This window comes from Barbatula barbatula (genome assembly GCF_947034865.1).
Source record: "Barbatula barbatula genome assembly, chromosome: 5".
Lineage (NCBI taxonomy): Eukaryota > Metazoa > Chordata > Actinopteri > Cypriniformes > Nemacheilidae > Barbatula > Barbatula barbatula.
This window is the reverse complement of record NC_136769.1, coordinates 9,470,927-9,483,882: the sequence shown is the minus strand read 5'-3', so window position 1 is coordinate 9,483,882 and position 12,956 is coordinate 9,470,927. Positions and strand designations below refer to the sequence as shown.

The 12,956-nt window shown below is 38.4% G+C and overlaps 1 protein-coding gene across 1 annotated transcript; it reads left to right on the top strand.

The window, feature by feature from the left end:
• Positions 1-9,461, top strand: lasp1 (LIM and SH3 protein 1). The gene is made up of 7 exons (XM_079457156.1): positions 1-487; positions 4,739-4,833; positions 6,249-6,333; positions 6,875-6,982; positions 7,663-7,753; positions 7,839-7,927; positions 8,059-9,461. The coding sequence occupies exons 1-7, from the start codon at positions 419-421 to the stop codon at positions 8,230-8,232; spliced, it is 711 nt and encodes a 236-aa protein (XP_079313282.1). The 5' UTR covers positions 1-418; the 3' UTR covers positions 8,233-9,461.
• The last annotated feature ends 3,495 nt before the right edge of the window (positions 9,462-12,956 follow it).

The following is a 12,956-nucleotide window of genomic DNA, read 5'->3' as shown; positions in this document are numbered from 1 at the left end:
GGGTGAACTACTCGTTTGCTCCTTAATGGGGGAGGTGTGTTGAAAACTGGATAAAAGTCGACACATTTTTACAGCTTTTGTTATATTTGTACAACGTAATCGTTTGAGTAAATAGACCGAGTTTATTGGTTGGCTGAGATCTTAAGCTTTTCGATGTTAAAATCAGCTAAATTAAAAATAGACGGGTTCATATTCGCGAGTGAAAGCCCAAGGTTGCTTATCTCTGCACGGGAGCGCGCAACAGGACACAGCGGCAGTGCCGTGGGCGCGCCTTCCGTGTCGGATTCGTTCGCTGACAGCCAGCGGTGTGAACTGGACTCATCAAAGGCTAGCGATCCACACCTCTCACGTTATCAACCAAGTAACACTCTCCGGGACAGTTCTTCATCTCTTTCAGCCGCCGCACATTCCCTCCAAAATGAATCCACTGTGTGGCAGATGTAACCGAGTGGTGTATCCTACAGAAAAAGTGAATTGTCTTGACAAGGTAAGGCTAAGCGAAACTTAGCTCACGCTAGCATAGCTCGCACCTTTGGTCATGATGATGAAGTGTATGTCGCGTGTGTTATATTTATAACTCCCGTTAAATAACATGGCCCAAACGAGGCATTTTATTTTGTGGTTAGTCAGATTGTGATCAAAACGGAAGCGTCCAATAGAACGGGGGCTGCAGCCCTTTGCTAGTAATGCAGAGGCTCATTGTGATAACTTCATAACATGCTACAAGTTGCAGATCGTATAACGGTTATTCGTTTTTATTCACGTGAAACGCAAATCAGACTGGGCAGACATCGACCAATCTGTGTTCGGGAATCGTTATTTTTACACAAAAAACGTTAGCAAGAGCTCGTTTGTGGCCTCGAGAGGAGGAGGTTTGTTTATGACGTGTCAGTCTGCCCAGTGGGCGACACGGACCCGAAAAACCCACAACATACCAACCAAGTTGTATCGAATGCCCAACGTAAAAGAGCGTAGATACGGGTTTATTAATAATACATATATGAATAGCATCCCTACAATATGATTATGCGTGCATGCTTGCTTGCTTTGGGGTGGACATGATGTTTTTTTGTCCACCCAAGTTTCCCAGATGTGCAACTTTGCATGTGCACAACGTCTTCTCGAGGATGTCTTGACCTCCTTTAATACCAAACTGCGCCTTATGTTGTATAAAAGCTGACATCAGACGGGCCTTGTTAGAATGTACACATCGGCGCTGCATGTTTATCAATCGGCTAGAGGAAGTGTTGCTCGACACGCTGTGGAGCAAGAGATTTTATACACAGACCCCACCCCCTCTTAACCCATATCCTTATCGCCCTGTGGTGAATTCTTTCAGTGATGACTTGTTATGAATTGCTTCAGTGGGTGGGGTCGTCTTGGTTTATATTTTTATGCAGTCCAAGTGCTTGCGAACGAGGGTGGAGTGATAACGCGAGTAATGGACGTTAAAAGCACATTAATCGATTGATGGCCTCGGATAAAACCGACTTGATAACATTTTCTGCTAAGGATCGCAAGCAGACGTATAGTGAGTGAATGAGGGATTCAGTTTACGTAACGGGAACGTGGGGAGCAGAGGAGGCGTTTGATGGCACGCCTCCCACCCATGCTGTCAAAGAAGCCAAAGCGCCAGTGACCGGCAGAGGTTCTCATTCAGTGCCTGAAGGAAAGTCATTCTGCTTCAGTTCTTGAGTTCTTCAAGTGTCATCCTGTAAACATCTCTGAAGAACCACACCCGAGAGAGGTGGTCTATGGGGTTATGAAGAACAATGCACTGCTGTGTTTTACAAGTGATATTTAAATGGACAGCTCACCCAAAAATGTACGATATACTTTTGTTGGTGGGTTTAGAGCAGGTGCTTTTGACTAATGATCACCAACAAAAAGGAAATACGGATAATTGCCATATCAAATGTGGGCAATTTCATAAAAATGTCAACCTAAAGATGAAGTTTTACCAAAGGTTTTTATCACGACGAGGTTTTTATCATTACCAAAGGTTTTTATCATCCAGATGTCAACATTTGGAGGTCTCACTTAAAGTTTTTAAAGCATGGTTAGTCGTAAGTGAATTGTCACATTCAAAAAGTTCAACATTTCACATAAATGGGCACGTGAAAATTAGTAACTATTTAATGTTCTTTAAAAAGCCATATCTCCTCCATTTGTATTGCTTCTTTATAATAAATCGACATTACGTTATTCTTAAAGTGATCAAAATGATTCCAGTGGGTTAATAAATGCAGTCTGAAGTAAAACACTATGGCCCCCCGGTTTCATAGACAGAGCCAAGACTATGCCTTAGTTAATTTAGGCTAGTTAAGTCGTTTTATTAAAATTTCTTACAAATTTTTTTAAGATGTCAGGGCAAGTTATTTTCATTTGAGACAGTTCAAAATAAATTTTAGTCTGGGGCTAGTCATAAGCCTTGTCTTTGAAACCAGGGCTATGTTTGTAAGAGAAAACGATTCATATTTTGAGCTTATTTAGCAAAAACAAATGCACTTACCATCAATATTGAAATATTGCTAAAAAAGAAATTGTTTTCTCACACACCTATCATTTTGCATCAAAATACATTAACCAACTGGATTGGTTTACTTTAATGATGGCGATTATGGTTGATCGGGAAAAACTGGGCATGTATTTCACTGTTGTTCAGAAACAGAGTTTGTCTACAAACTAGCGTGTGCTTGCAGCTTGTATACATTATGCATGACTGTGTGAGAACCAAACAGAGAAACAGAAGTGTTTAAAAAGAAAGACGAACTGACATCCTAATTATACACATTCCAGTTGCATGCATGCATGACTGGCTGTATAGATGGAATGTAGGGTAGTAGGTCAGGTAAGTCCCTCTAGTCCATTTTTCTGTGTGTGGTCACTGCTATCAGGGAAATACTCCTGCGGTCAACATTAAGTAAAGAATTTACTGATCAAAGTTTAGCACATACTGCAATCTACATGCATACAGGCTGTTTCTGAATCCGGAAATATGCTGCCTTTGAAGTCAGTAATGTACAGGAGTTGGAAGGCATCAAAGAATGTACGTATCTTTGGATACCATACATACCTGTATGTATGCATATGGTAATTTGTTTAAGGCAAGATCGATGTATCCCCTTATGCTATATTTCACAGTCCTGTCAGTTAGGATTTTCAGTTGCTTGAAAATATTAAAAGGATGGATGTGATCAGTTGGTTGACAGAAATACATTTTATTTACAGTGATTCCGTTTTAATATAACTAAGAAATAAGCAATCATCAAATATTCACTGTCTCTAAAGTACACTTGTTTTTCTTTTAGATCATTAGATGTGACTATGATTGTCACAATATCCGATTTTCACTACACCATTCACCATTACCATGGCCGCGATATCTATTTATTTTTTTAAACAACGATTTCAGTCAATCTTTAATTTTATATTTGGCCAAGAGAGTTTGTCACTGTTGTTTCTCTTAAAGGGGAAGTTCACCCAAAAATCTAGTGTGTGTGATTTTTTTTTTACCCACATGATGTTTAACTTGTTTTGAAAACTTTCAGCGACTTCGGAGCACAAATGAAGATATTAAGGTGACATCCGAGAGATTCCTATGCCTCCTCAGAGACATCATGGTGTCAGTTTTTGCCAAGGTCCAGAAAAGTACTGAAGACATTGTTAAATTGGTACATCCGCACATTTTGGCTCAGTGGAATTTTTTTGAAACAACATGTCCTTTGTGTGAAAAACAAACCAAAATACTAACTTTAAACGATATATTCTCCTGTCTTGTCAGTGTATGGCTGGCATTCGCGAGAGCACATCTTCTGCATTAAGAAACACAGAGTTGCGCTTCCGCCATGTGAGTCAGAGCGCCAGCGTCCAATAGGGGCAAGACCCATGCAGCATTCGGTGCACAAACCTAAACGTAAGCGTCAAAGTACTCTGGTCCAAGAAGACGACGATGTGCTCTTGTCAACGCGCGCACAAGACATTTTGGTTTGTTTTACGTGCATAAAGCATTCTCGTCACTTTAAAAAAACGACAAAGTCGATTTTTGGATGATCTACCGCCTGCTATGTCAAAGTGTCAAGCAGATAATGGCATTAAATTATTGATGATATTTTCAACGGTGTAGTAATAACACAATATAAACAATCATTGTTATTAATATCTTTTTTTGTTGCAAAAATTGTTTATCCCATAGATGTGATGTTCTTAGGTTTGGTACACAGCATTAGGGTCATGATTTTGATATAGAGGTCAGTATTTTAATATGTCTGGATGTTACCCTGCATAAGTGTTTAGTTCTGGAACTTTCTATCCATTTGTTCTTGTGTTGCAAGAAGCTGGGAAAATGGTGATGTAACTCGCTTAGTAACCACTTCACAACCAGTGTGCTCCTGTAGGGGGTTATGTAAAATGTCTTAGTAAGATTTTAACTTGAATGCCTGAAAAACCTGTCTTTATTCAGAATAGAAGCAACCTCAAGTTGGCCATCGTTTACAACACATTTGTGTGATCCTGTCTTTCCCTCCAAGAACTTTCCAAGAACAAGCACTTCATTGTTTTGTTCCATTTAATCCTCGGGGCGATTTTGCAACATTCAAAGCGACACTCTAGGGATTTCAACGAGTTAGTCATTTGCCTTTCTGTAATCGATTTGCAGATAATTTCCCCATCGCTCTTGGGTGCACAACATATATTTACGTGTTTTAATCTTTCATCCATTCCACTTGCTCTCTTTCAGTTCTGGCATAAAGGATGCTTTAGCTGTGAAGTGTGTAAGATGACTCTAAACATGAAGAACTACAAAGGCTTTGAAAAGAGACCATACTGTAATGCGTAAGTATCTCTGCTCTCCGTATGAGTTTAATGTGTGTTGGGCCAGTGAAAGGTCATGTGTGCACATACAAGAGCTGATTTATTCAGTCATTCAATGGTAGGACATTGGAACATTCCAGTTAATACACAACAATGAGCCATACACACAGAAATTAATCCACGTTTTTTGAGTTCACCTCAACATTATGTCAGATATGTCGGCGTGATCATATCTATATTTTAAGACCAGTAGTATTAGGATACTGCTTTTACACAGCCACATAAAACAGATATGAGGTATGTATGTCCAGCTGGCATAAAATATGCAAATACATCTCTTGCGGTATTTCTAAAATGTATGTTGAAGATTGCAAACTCAATTTGCATGATTTTCGTTTTTTTCTCATACGCTCAGACGCATTCTTTAAATCCACTGGGGGATTTTAATGTTGATTTAGCAAATGATTTATACCCTGACCGTGTATCTGCTGCTGTTGACTCTGTCCTTATTTTGAAGATAATAAGTGAACATGGTTATGCCATTTTCTCTTGCATGTAACAGACAAAGGTGGTTACTACTTCTCAGAAAGAGTGGCCTGGTCTGAATGACATGCCCACCAGAAGTAAAAAACATCGGATTCAATCACGTTGATATTATCTGCTAGCTGATATAAAAACAGAAATTATGGCCCATTTATATGTTTAGGTTTGTGCCCGTGGAGCTTGTTTACAAGGAACATAATTTTTCACCAATTAATGAAAACAATAGTTGTTGTTTTTTCTTTTAGTATGAAATGGCATCTGTAAGATATAATTTGATACGTGTCCTGTCTAATTTGTCTAGTTGCAATGGTTTACTAAGCATGTATTTTATTACATGGTATTTGCCTGTGGAAACACACCTCCGTTTGTCTGCTGGGGTAACCGGCAGAGGACCACTATGTTTGTTTTAGTTCCTTGCATGTTTTATACATTAAAAATATAAAGATAAAGGACTGATGTAATAATAGAGTTAGTGTGGTTAGTTTACATTTTCGTTACAAGCATCTCCCAATATATTTTTCACCAACGCGCCCCCATAAAGGTGAAAATCTAATGTGGACATAGAGTATATGTTTCACAACCACCAATTTACAGTATAATGTATGTCTTCGTAGCAACACAGCAAAAAAAAAGAAAATTTAAGACAAGTCTTTTATTACCAAATAAACAAAATTTATTGGCATCCACAGTTTACATTAAAAGGTTGATAGAAAGTGACGCTGTTTAACTATTGAGTTTAACAATGTTTATAATAATTAACATAGCTTGTTCGTTTTGTTTATAATTTACCTTGAAGAAATATTGATATGTAAACTGTTGTGATGTTTTTTTCAAGCATTTTGATGCGGAGTCGATTTCAGATCAAGATGCTAAATAACAGTTCTGTGTTTTAGACACTATCCGAAGACATCGTTCACCAGTGTTGCAGACACCCCTGAGAACCTGCGCCTGAAACAGCAGAGCAAGATGCAAAGCCAGGTAAAAAGAAATAGCTTTGACATTAGCAGGGCTCTGCACTGAGGATACATTTATGCTAGCCTGGTCGGGCAAGAAGTTAATGTTCAGTCAGCATGTTCACAGGCCATTTGGCAGACATTTTTTTATCCAAAATGACTTTGGGTATGACCTTAGGATCACCAGTGCCTTGCTCTACCAGTTCAGTTCATTTTCGCAAGTCATGAATACATTGCAGAGTCAATAAATGTGAGATGATAATTGGACAAATTCAATAGTGTTTCCATCAGCCGACGGAAAACTGTGGAACAGATTTAGCCAGTTTAGCCTGACTTTAGTCACTGTACCCTTACATATACAGTAAATATGCAATACCCAGTTCATAAATAACTCAAGCTACACCCATCTATACACTCAACATTCTCGTATTTTGTGAGTAAGGTAGGGTTGAGGGTGTTGTATTTATCTTTATCCCTCAAAAAAACTGTTAAGGGCGTCTGTATATAAAGCATAAAGGATTTCCTGGCTGTTCTGCTATTCTTCTCTGTGTGTGTGTTTATTGCAGGTGCTCTATAAGGAAGAATTTGAGAAGAGCAAAGGAAAAGGCTTCAGTGTTGTGGCTGACACACCAGAGATGCAGAGAATCAAGAAAACACAAGACCAAATCAGCAACGTAGGTTCAACACTGAAACATAGGCATGCTGAAAATTTGACTTGGTTGTAGACCCCTGACTTTATGTCTAAAAAGCATTTTTACAAGCAAATGTAAACAGACATATTCATGAAGAGACTGAGTAAGCTACCGTAATTCTCCTTTCCTTTCTATTTTGGTTTCACTTTGTGATATTATCCTCCTTATATCTCAAATAAACATGAAAGAGATGAATCCATTTATATAGTTAATCTAAAAGTTGTTTGTCGATGACTTTGTAGTATTAATAATAATTTGACCGTGATACATGAGCACTTATTTCATCCCACCCTTCCTTTTTCACACCACACCTGCAGATTTGTAGTATCTGCACTGGTTGCCTGGCAACATTTAGGTCACTTAACTTCCTTTACAATGTCATTTCCTGTCGGTGTAATAGCAATATTGACAGGCGTGAATGACACCTTGTGGACAGAGCATGAACTACAGGTCTCGCACTGGCTCAGAGTCAAAGAGTTTAATTCAATTCAAACCTCTCCCTGAAACCACCACTTTACAAAATGAGGGACTGTTTTCACAGAGGGATAATTACAGCGTTTGTAAGACAGCAAGTTTAGCCCTTTACAGTCTATTTATATTCTTCTCACTGGTTTGCATTTAATTCAGCCCACATACTCCATTCAAGCTTCTCTGTGTTTCAGATTAAATACCATGAGGAATTTGAAAGAAGCCGAATGGGTGGGGAAGCTCCACCACATCCCCCACAAACACCTCAACAACACACAACTCCAGGTAAAATGTTTGCTTTGTCTGTTTTGCTGAATGATCAGTACTCACGGTTTTCCAAAAAATTATAAAATTTTGTGTTTTCTCATAGCATATCAGCCCCCAGCAGCATCTCAGAACTATCACTATGAACCCCAGCCTGTGCGCCAGGCGGCTGCCGCCCCTCCTCCCAGCTCTGGGGTAAAAATGAACTTTACCAGTCAAATTCATGTTAAATTCGCACACATCCATGTTGTGTTTACAAATCAGTCTTTTAGGTATCATTGTCATTACTCATCACATCAGTACAGTCTCATGTGCACATGTTTCAGAAGCGCTACCGAGCCGTGTATGACTACACCGCTGCTGATGAAGATGAGGTGTCGTTCCTGGACGGTGATGTAATCATGGACGTGCAGCAGATCGATGAAGGTTGGATGTATGGGAGAGTGGAGCGCACCGGCCAGCAGGGAATGCTGCCCGCCAACTATGTGGAGGCCATTTGAAAATGAGAGTGAAAAAGAGAGGGCAAGAAAAAGGGAGGGAGTCTCAGATGAGTAGCTGAGTGCCATTTCACCTTTCAAGATCTTTTTCCTCTATTCCTGCACTAATTGTCTTATCAGGGGTCGACCCTTATTATCCAGTTACGATCCAAAACAGGCATAGTTCAGTAACCCCATACAGTATAACCAAACACAGTAACAATGCATACACAAACAAATATCACACATACGGTCAATTACAATTTACTACTTTCCCCATATCATTCTCAAATATGCATATCTCTGTGTATTGGTTTTGCTGCCTGTCAGTCTGTCTCTTTGTTTGTCTTTTCTCAGTCCTGAAAAGGTGCTGTCACAAGTGGCACTTAAGTCTTAAGAAGACTCGCACACACCAACACACAAAATACATAACCATATGGGCCACTGAAATATTTAGGGCCGCTATAGAGCACTTCAAACATCTCAACACTGTTTATCAGTTGCCATGACAATAAGTGAAAGAATTGATTTCAAACCTCAGTTGTGAGATCTCTTTTTTTAACTACGTTTTGTTTGATATTTTATTTTCATCCTGTAATAATTGTATGTGATGTATTTAGTACAGTTTCACATCTCATTGGTTGTGGGTCTGTAGCGATGCTTGAACATGAGACTTTTGGTCATTCCAATCATTCCATATGTCTGACCACTTGCATCATGTAGTGAAACGGGAATCTCAAAGGCTCCTCTTTTTCAACTGGATGTACTTAAAACTGTAAGAAGGGGCGGAGTCTTGTACTATCATTTACTGAAGCTTATCTTTCACATTCCTCCCTGTATAAAACCAGGTAGAATACATGAGTCTAATTTAGTTCTGCTGCTCCTGCTTTTAAAATGAAGAGGAAATTGTGTTGTGATGTACCTTACTCTTAACAAAAGGGAAAAAAGAAACTGTATAGTCACGGAACAAAAGGAGGAGATTGTAGTATAGTGAGCGTAAAGAGGAGCCCAAGCACAATTCTAAGGACCATTTTAGCTTTTAATTTTAATCATTCCATTGTTTCTGAAGCATTCCATGTGCATAATATGAAACTGTATCTCAGAGCTGTTCTGTAGGATGTTGTTATTGATGTTTTTGTTTGTTTGTTTGTTTTTCTTCATATCATGCTTATTCTCATTGCCTTGCTGGTATTGTAGACAGAATTTTAATGTCAATATCAGTGGAATAAAACAAATCTATTTGTATACCAAGACAGGCGGGTTTGTCAAACAGCTAAGCTTATGGAATTAGAATGTTTTAGAACCTAGCATGTATTTGTCTCTTAACTGAAAACCAATTACATGTTGCTGTGCAAAGACTCTACTGATCATTGTTCTCTTTAATGACGAAATATAGATGGAGAGAATGATCAAAGCAAGTAATGCAAGTGTTAAGTTTTCAAGACACTGTTCTAAGTGAAGTGTAATAATATTGGGTCACCATTTTTTTCCTGTGAAACATATTTTCAAGAATTACATCAATATATTTTGTGAGATTATTCTATGCATCACATTTCTCTCATGACAATTGATCATATGTCAACACCTGGTCCCACATTTATGAGAATGCCATTTCACATGTAAAAAGCAACGTGAAATTGATGTAAATTCATAGTGATTGTGCTTTTTTCTAAAGCAATCTTGCTGTTTTTTTATTTATGTGCAAGTATGGTGAGTTTTTTCAATTTTGTTTTCTAATGTTTTTCTCGATAGGGTTAGCCATTCGTTGATGGAAGCTATCTCTGCAAAAATATACTAATCGCATTATTTAGTACTTGCATTCTTTTTCCTGGACACTCAGCATTTTGTTTCACTCCATTTTCTTATTACAGTCCATCCTCTTGGACTTGAATAACTCATATGAGAAGATATTCTACTTGTTCACTCACCCTTTAAAGGAAACACTGTGACACTTTGTGGAATGTCTCACTTTGAGTAATGGTCATTATTAAATGACAAATCAGACGAAATAAACCAGGAGATTTCATTTAAAAGGATCTAAAGGAGAAAACTGTGATGTGACGCCTACATCGACCTTGTAACTGTGTGTAAATTGAATATATGCATAATGCACTGCATTCAACCTAACATCTGAGAAATATACACATCACACCCAGACACTTCTTTATTCCGCCCTGATAGATTTACTCTAATCCTACAACACCCGGTGGCTCATTCGAAACAACCTCTTTATGTCTGCTTCATAGAATATTTCTGTAGTTTTCCCATGCATTTAATACACACAGTGTTTAGCATTACCAACCGGCACTTCAAATCGACCCCCCTCTCTCCATGTCACTGCCCGAGACTTCTTTCTAGAAGCGAGGATTGTGGTGTAGCGGGCGTGCGGGGAGGGCTCTTCACAATCCGACCGTCCTTTCTCATGTAAACACCTGCTAGGGTGACTGGGCATCTTTTGGACCCGCTCCTCTACTCTGCAGAGACGCAAACATCATGCTGGACGTCTTGTTATTGATGTTCTTCGCCATCATCGGTTTGATGTTCCTCTCCTACATCATCTACATGCTCTGAATGCAGCGGTAGCATCAATGGACCGCCGCGAGAGCAGATGCGGGAGGAATTTGTCCACAAAGGTTGGCGATGGCAACAGACATGTAGGCCTATGCAGAATGTATTTTTCTTTTAGTGTTAAACTATGTTATGTTTTCGGCCATAATATTAATGATGAAATCAGTTAAAATAATTTGTAATAGGCCTCCTGCATCAAATGACAAATCGGACGAAAGATTTTGAATTAAACAAGATTGTTAGGCCTTTTCGTGTGCAATAACTAGAAATAAAATCTGTTGCATGTTTACAGGGAGCTGTCTCAAGGCCTCTGGAAAAACGGCATTGGTACTGAAACAACTGGAAGACGCAAGACACAATTGCAAGATGAGACGTAACCCTTTCGTCGCGTTATCCCTGGGTCACACAAACTGTTCCTTGAGCCTTTGGCACGTATGATCGAGCAAAAGGATGATACAAGCACTTCACAAACACAAAACCCTTTATCTGCATTTTCTCGTAGAAGACACTATTAACATACCGTTTGTTAGATTCTACAGACGCAACCTTCCATGGTTACAATGTTTCCACAAAATCCCACGATTATAATTTCAGTTTTACAGATTGCTTTGAACACTCTGACCTGTTTATACCTCTGTCTATCTATGGTTTTGAAAAATAACTAATCTGTTTACAACTGTCTGTATACAAGAATTAGCACTATTTTTAAATGCATGAATTATATGTCAATGATGGGTGTTTATAAATAAATGTCTGTGTTTTTCAAAATTAAGAGCCTTTATAGAGAACAGCGTCATTTGCGTATTAGATAACCAAACATTAAAGAACATTAGCAAAAATAATTAAAGGACATTAGCGCCCCCTTTTGACGCACCACTTCAATAGCCACAGAACCACAGATATCAAAATTAAGAAAGACTGTCAACTGGCGCATTTAAAACCAGACAGCTTTCCGTTTATTCTTTGTATGTTTAAGCATATCTTTTTCTATTTTATTAAATCAAGTGCCATGACGGAGAATGCCCTTCAGTGCCAGTTTAAAAGTGTTTTCCCCATTGTTACCGAGTAAATTGGGAAAATAATTAATATATGTCCTTTCTTCATCTTGAAGTAATCTGAAAATTAGGTAAGCACAAACTTAAATAATTTGTCATATTAGCTAATACGTTTTAAATTGATGACGCGATTTATCGGATCGCGAGGCAAGTGAAGATTAGCTCGATGCATTTCTTCTTTTATTACCGCTGATACTTGTCCCGAAAAGGTAGAAGGTTTAGAACAAATGGGGGTATAGCTCAGTGGTAGAGCATTTGACTGCAGATCAAGAGGTCCCCGGTTCAAATCCGGGTGCCCCCTACAGTTGTTTTAAAAAAATATACATGCATAAACATGAATACTGACATGTAGAAAAATGCGTCAACGCACATACCGAAAAATAGACATGACAGACAGTTTATAACGGCGCATTGAAAAGTCAATCTATCGAGGGCATGCCCTGGTTTGAGTCCATACTGGATACAAATTACCAACAGGGAGCACTACTAGACACCAGATGAGCAAGTGCCACGTAGACAATGGAACTAAATATGAGGAATTACAGCGACATCCAATGGTTCTACATTAATCCTAGACTGAATTTAGTAAATCTCTGCAGTTACTTTCTGTGATTTAATATCCCCGAATTCAGCACACACATTCCAAACAACTAAGTTGTTATATGCATCTTAAATCATGCACGGTAACATTATTTGAACCATTGACTGTATAAAATTGACACCATATGGAATATATAGGTTGAAAATAATTTCCATATCTCCTTAGCTGAGTTTTAGTTAAAGTATGTCCAACGGTATTAAATAATTTCTAAGCAAATTGCATTTGGTTGCACTTGAAAAAGAAAATTAATTCCTGATGTGGTGTATTCATTTTGTCTAATCAATACTTAAAAGGTTTTTCGTCTATTTTATGTAGGCTACCATACATCCACCCACCACCCAGACATGATATATTTAAGATACATATATTATCTATGTATAGTAGGCCTATATATGTGTATAAAAATAATGCAAGTATTTTCTGTTTTTTTCTTGCATTATCACTATCCCTAAAGTTTTTATTACTTCTGTGTAAATTGTAGACAGTATAAATCTCAGGTGACTGTCATCAGTGACTATCATGAA

Excerpts from the sequence above, each read along its gene's own strand:
- lasp1 (XM_079457156.1), top strand. The coding sequence starts at position 419 with ATGAATCCACTGTGTGGCAGATGTAACCGAGTGGTGTATCCTACAGAA. Across the intron at positions 6,983-7,662 it reads CACAAGACCAAATCAGCAAC|ATTAAATACCATGAGGAATT; the intron begins GTAGGTTCAACA and ends TCTGTGTTTCAG. Across the intron at positions 7,754-7,838 it reads TCAACAACACACAACTCCAG|CATATCAGCCCCCAGCAGCA; the intron begins GTAAAATGTTTG and ends GTTTTCTCATAG.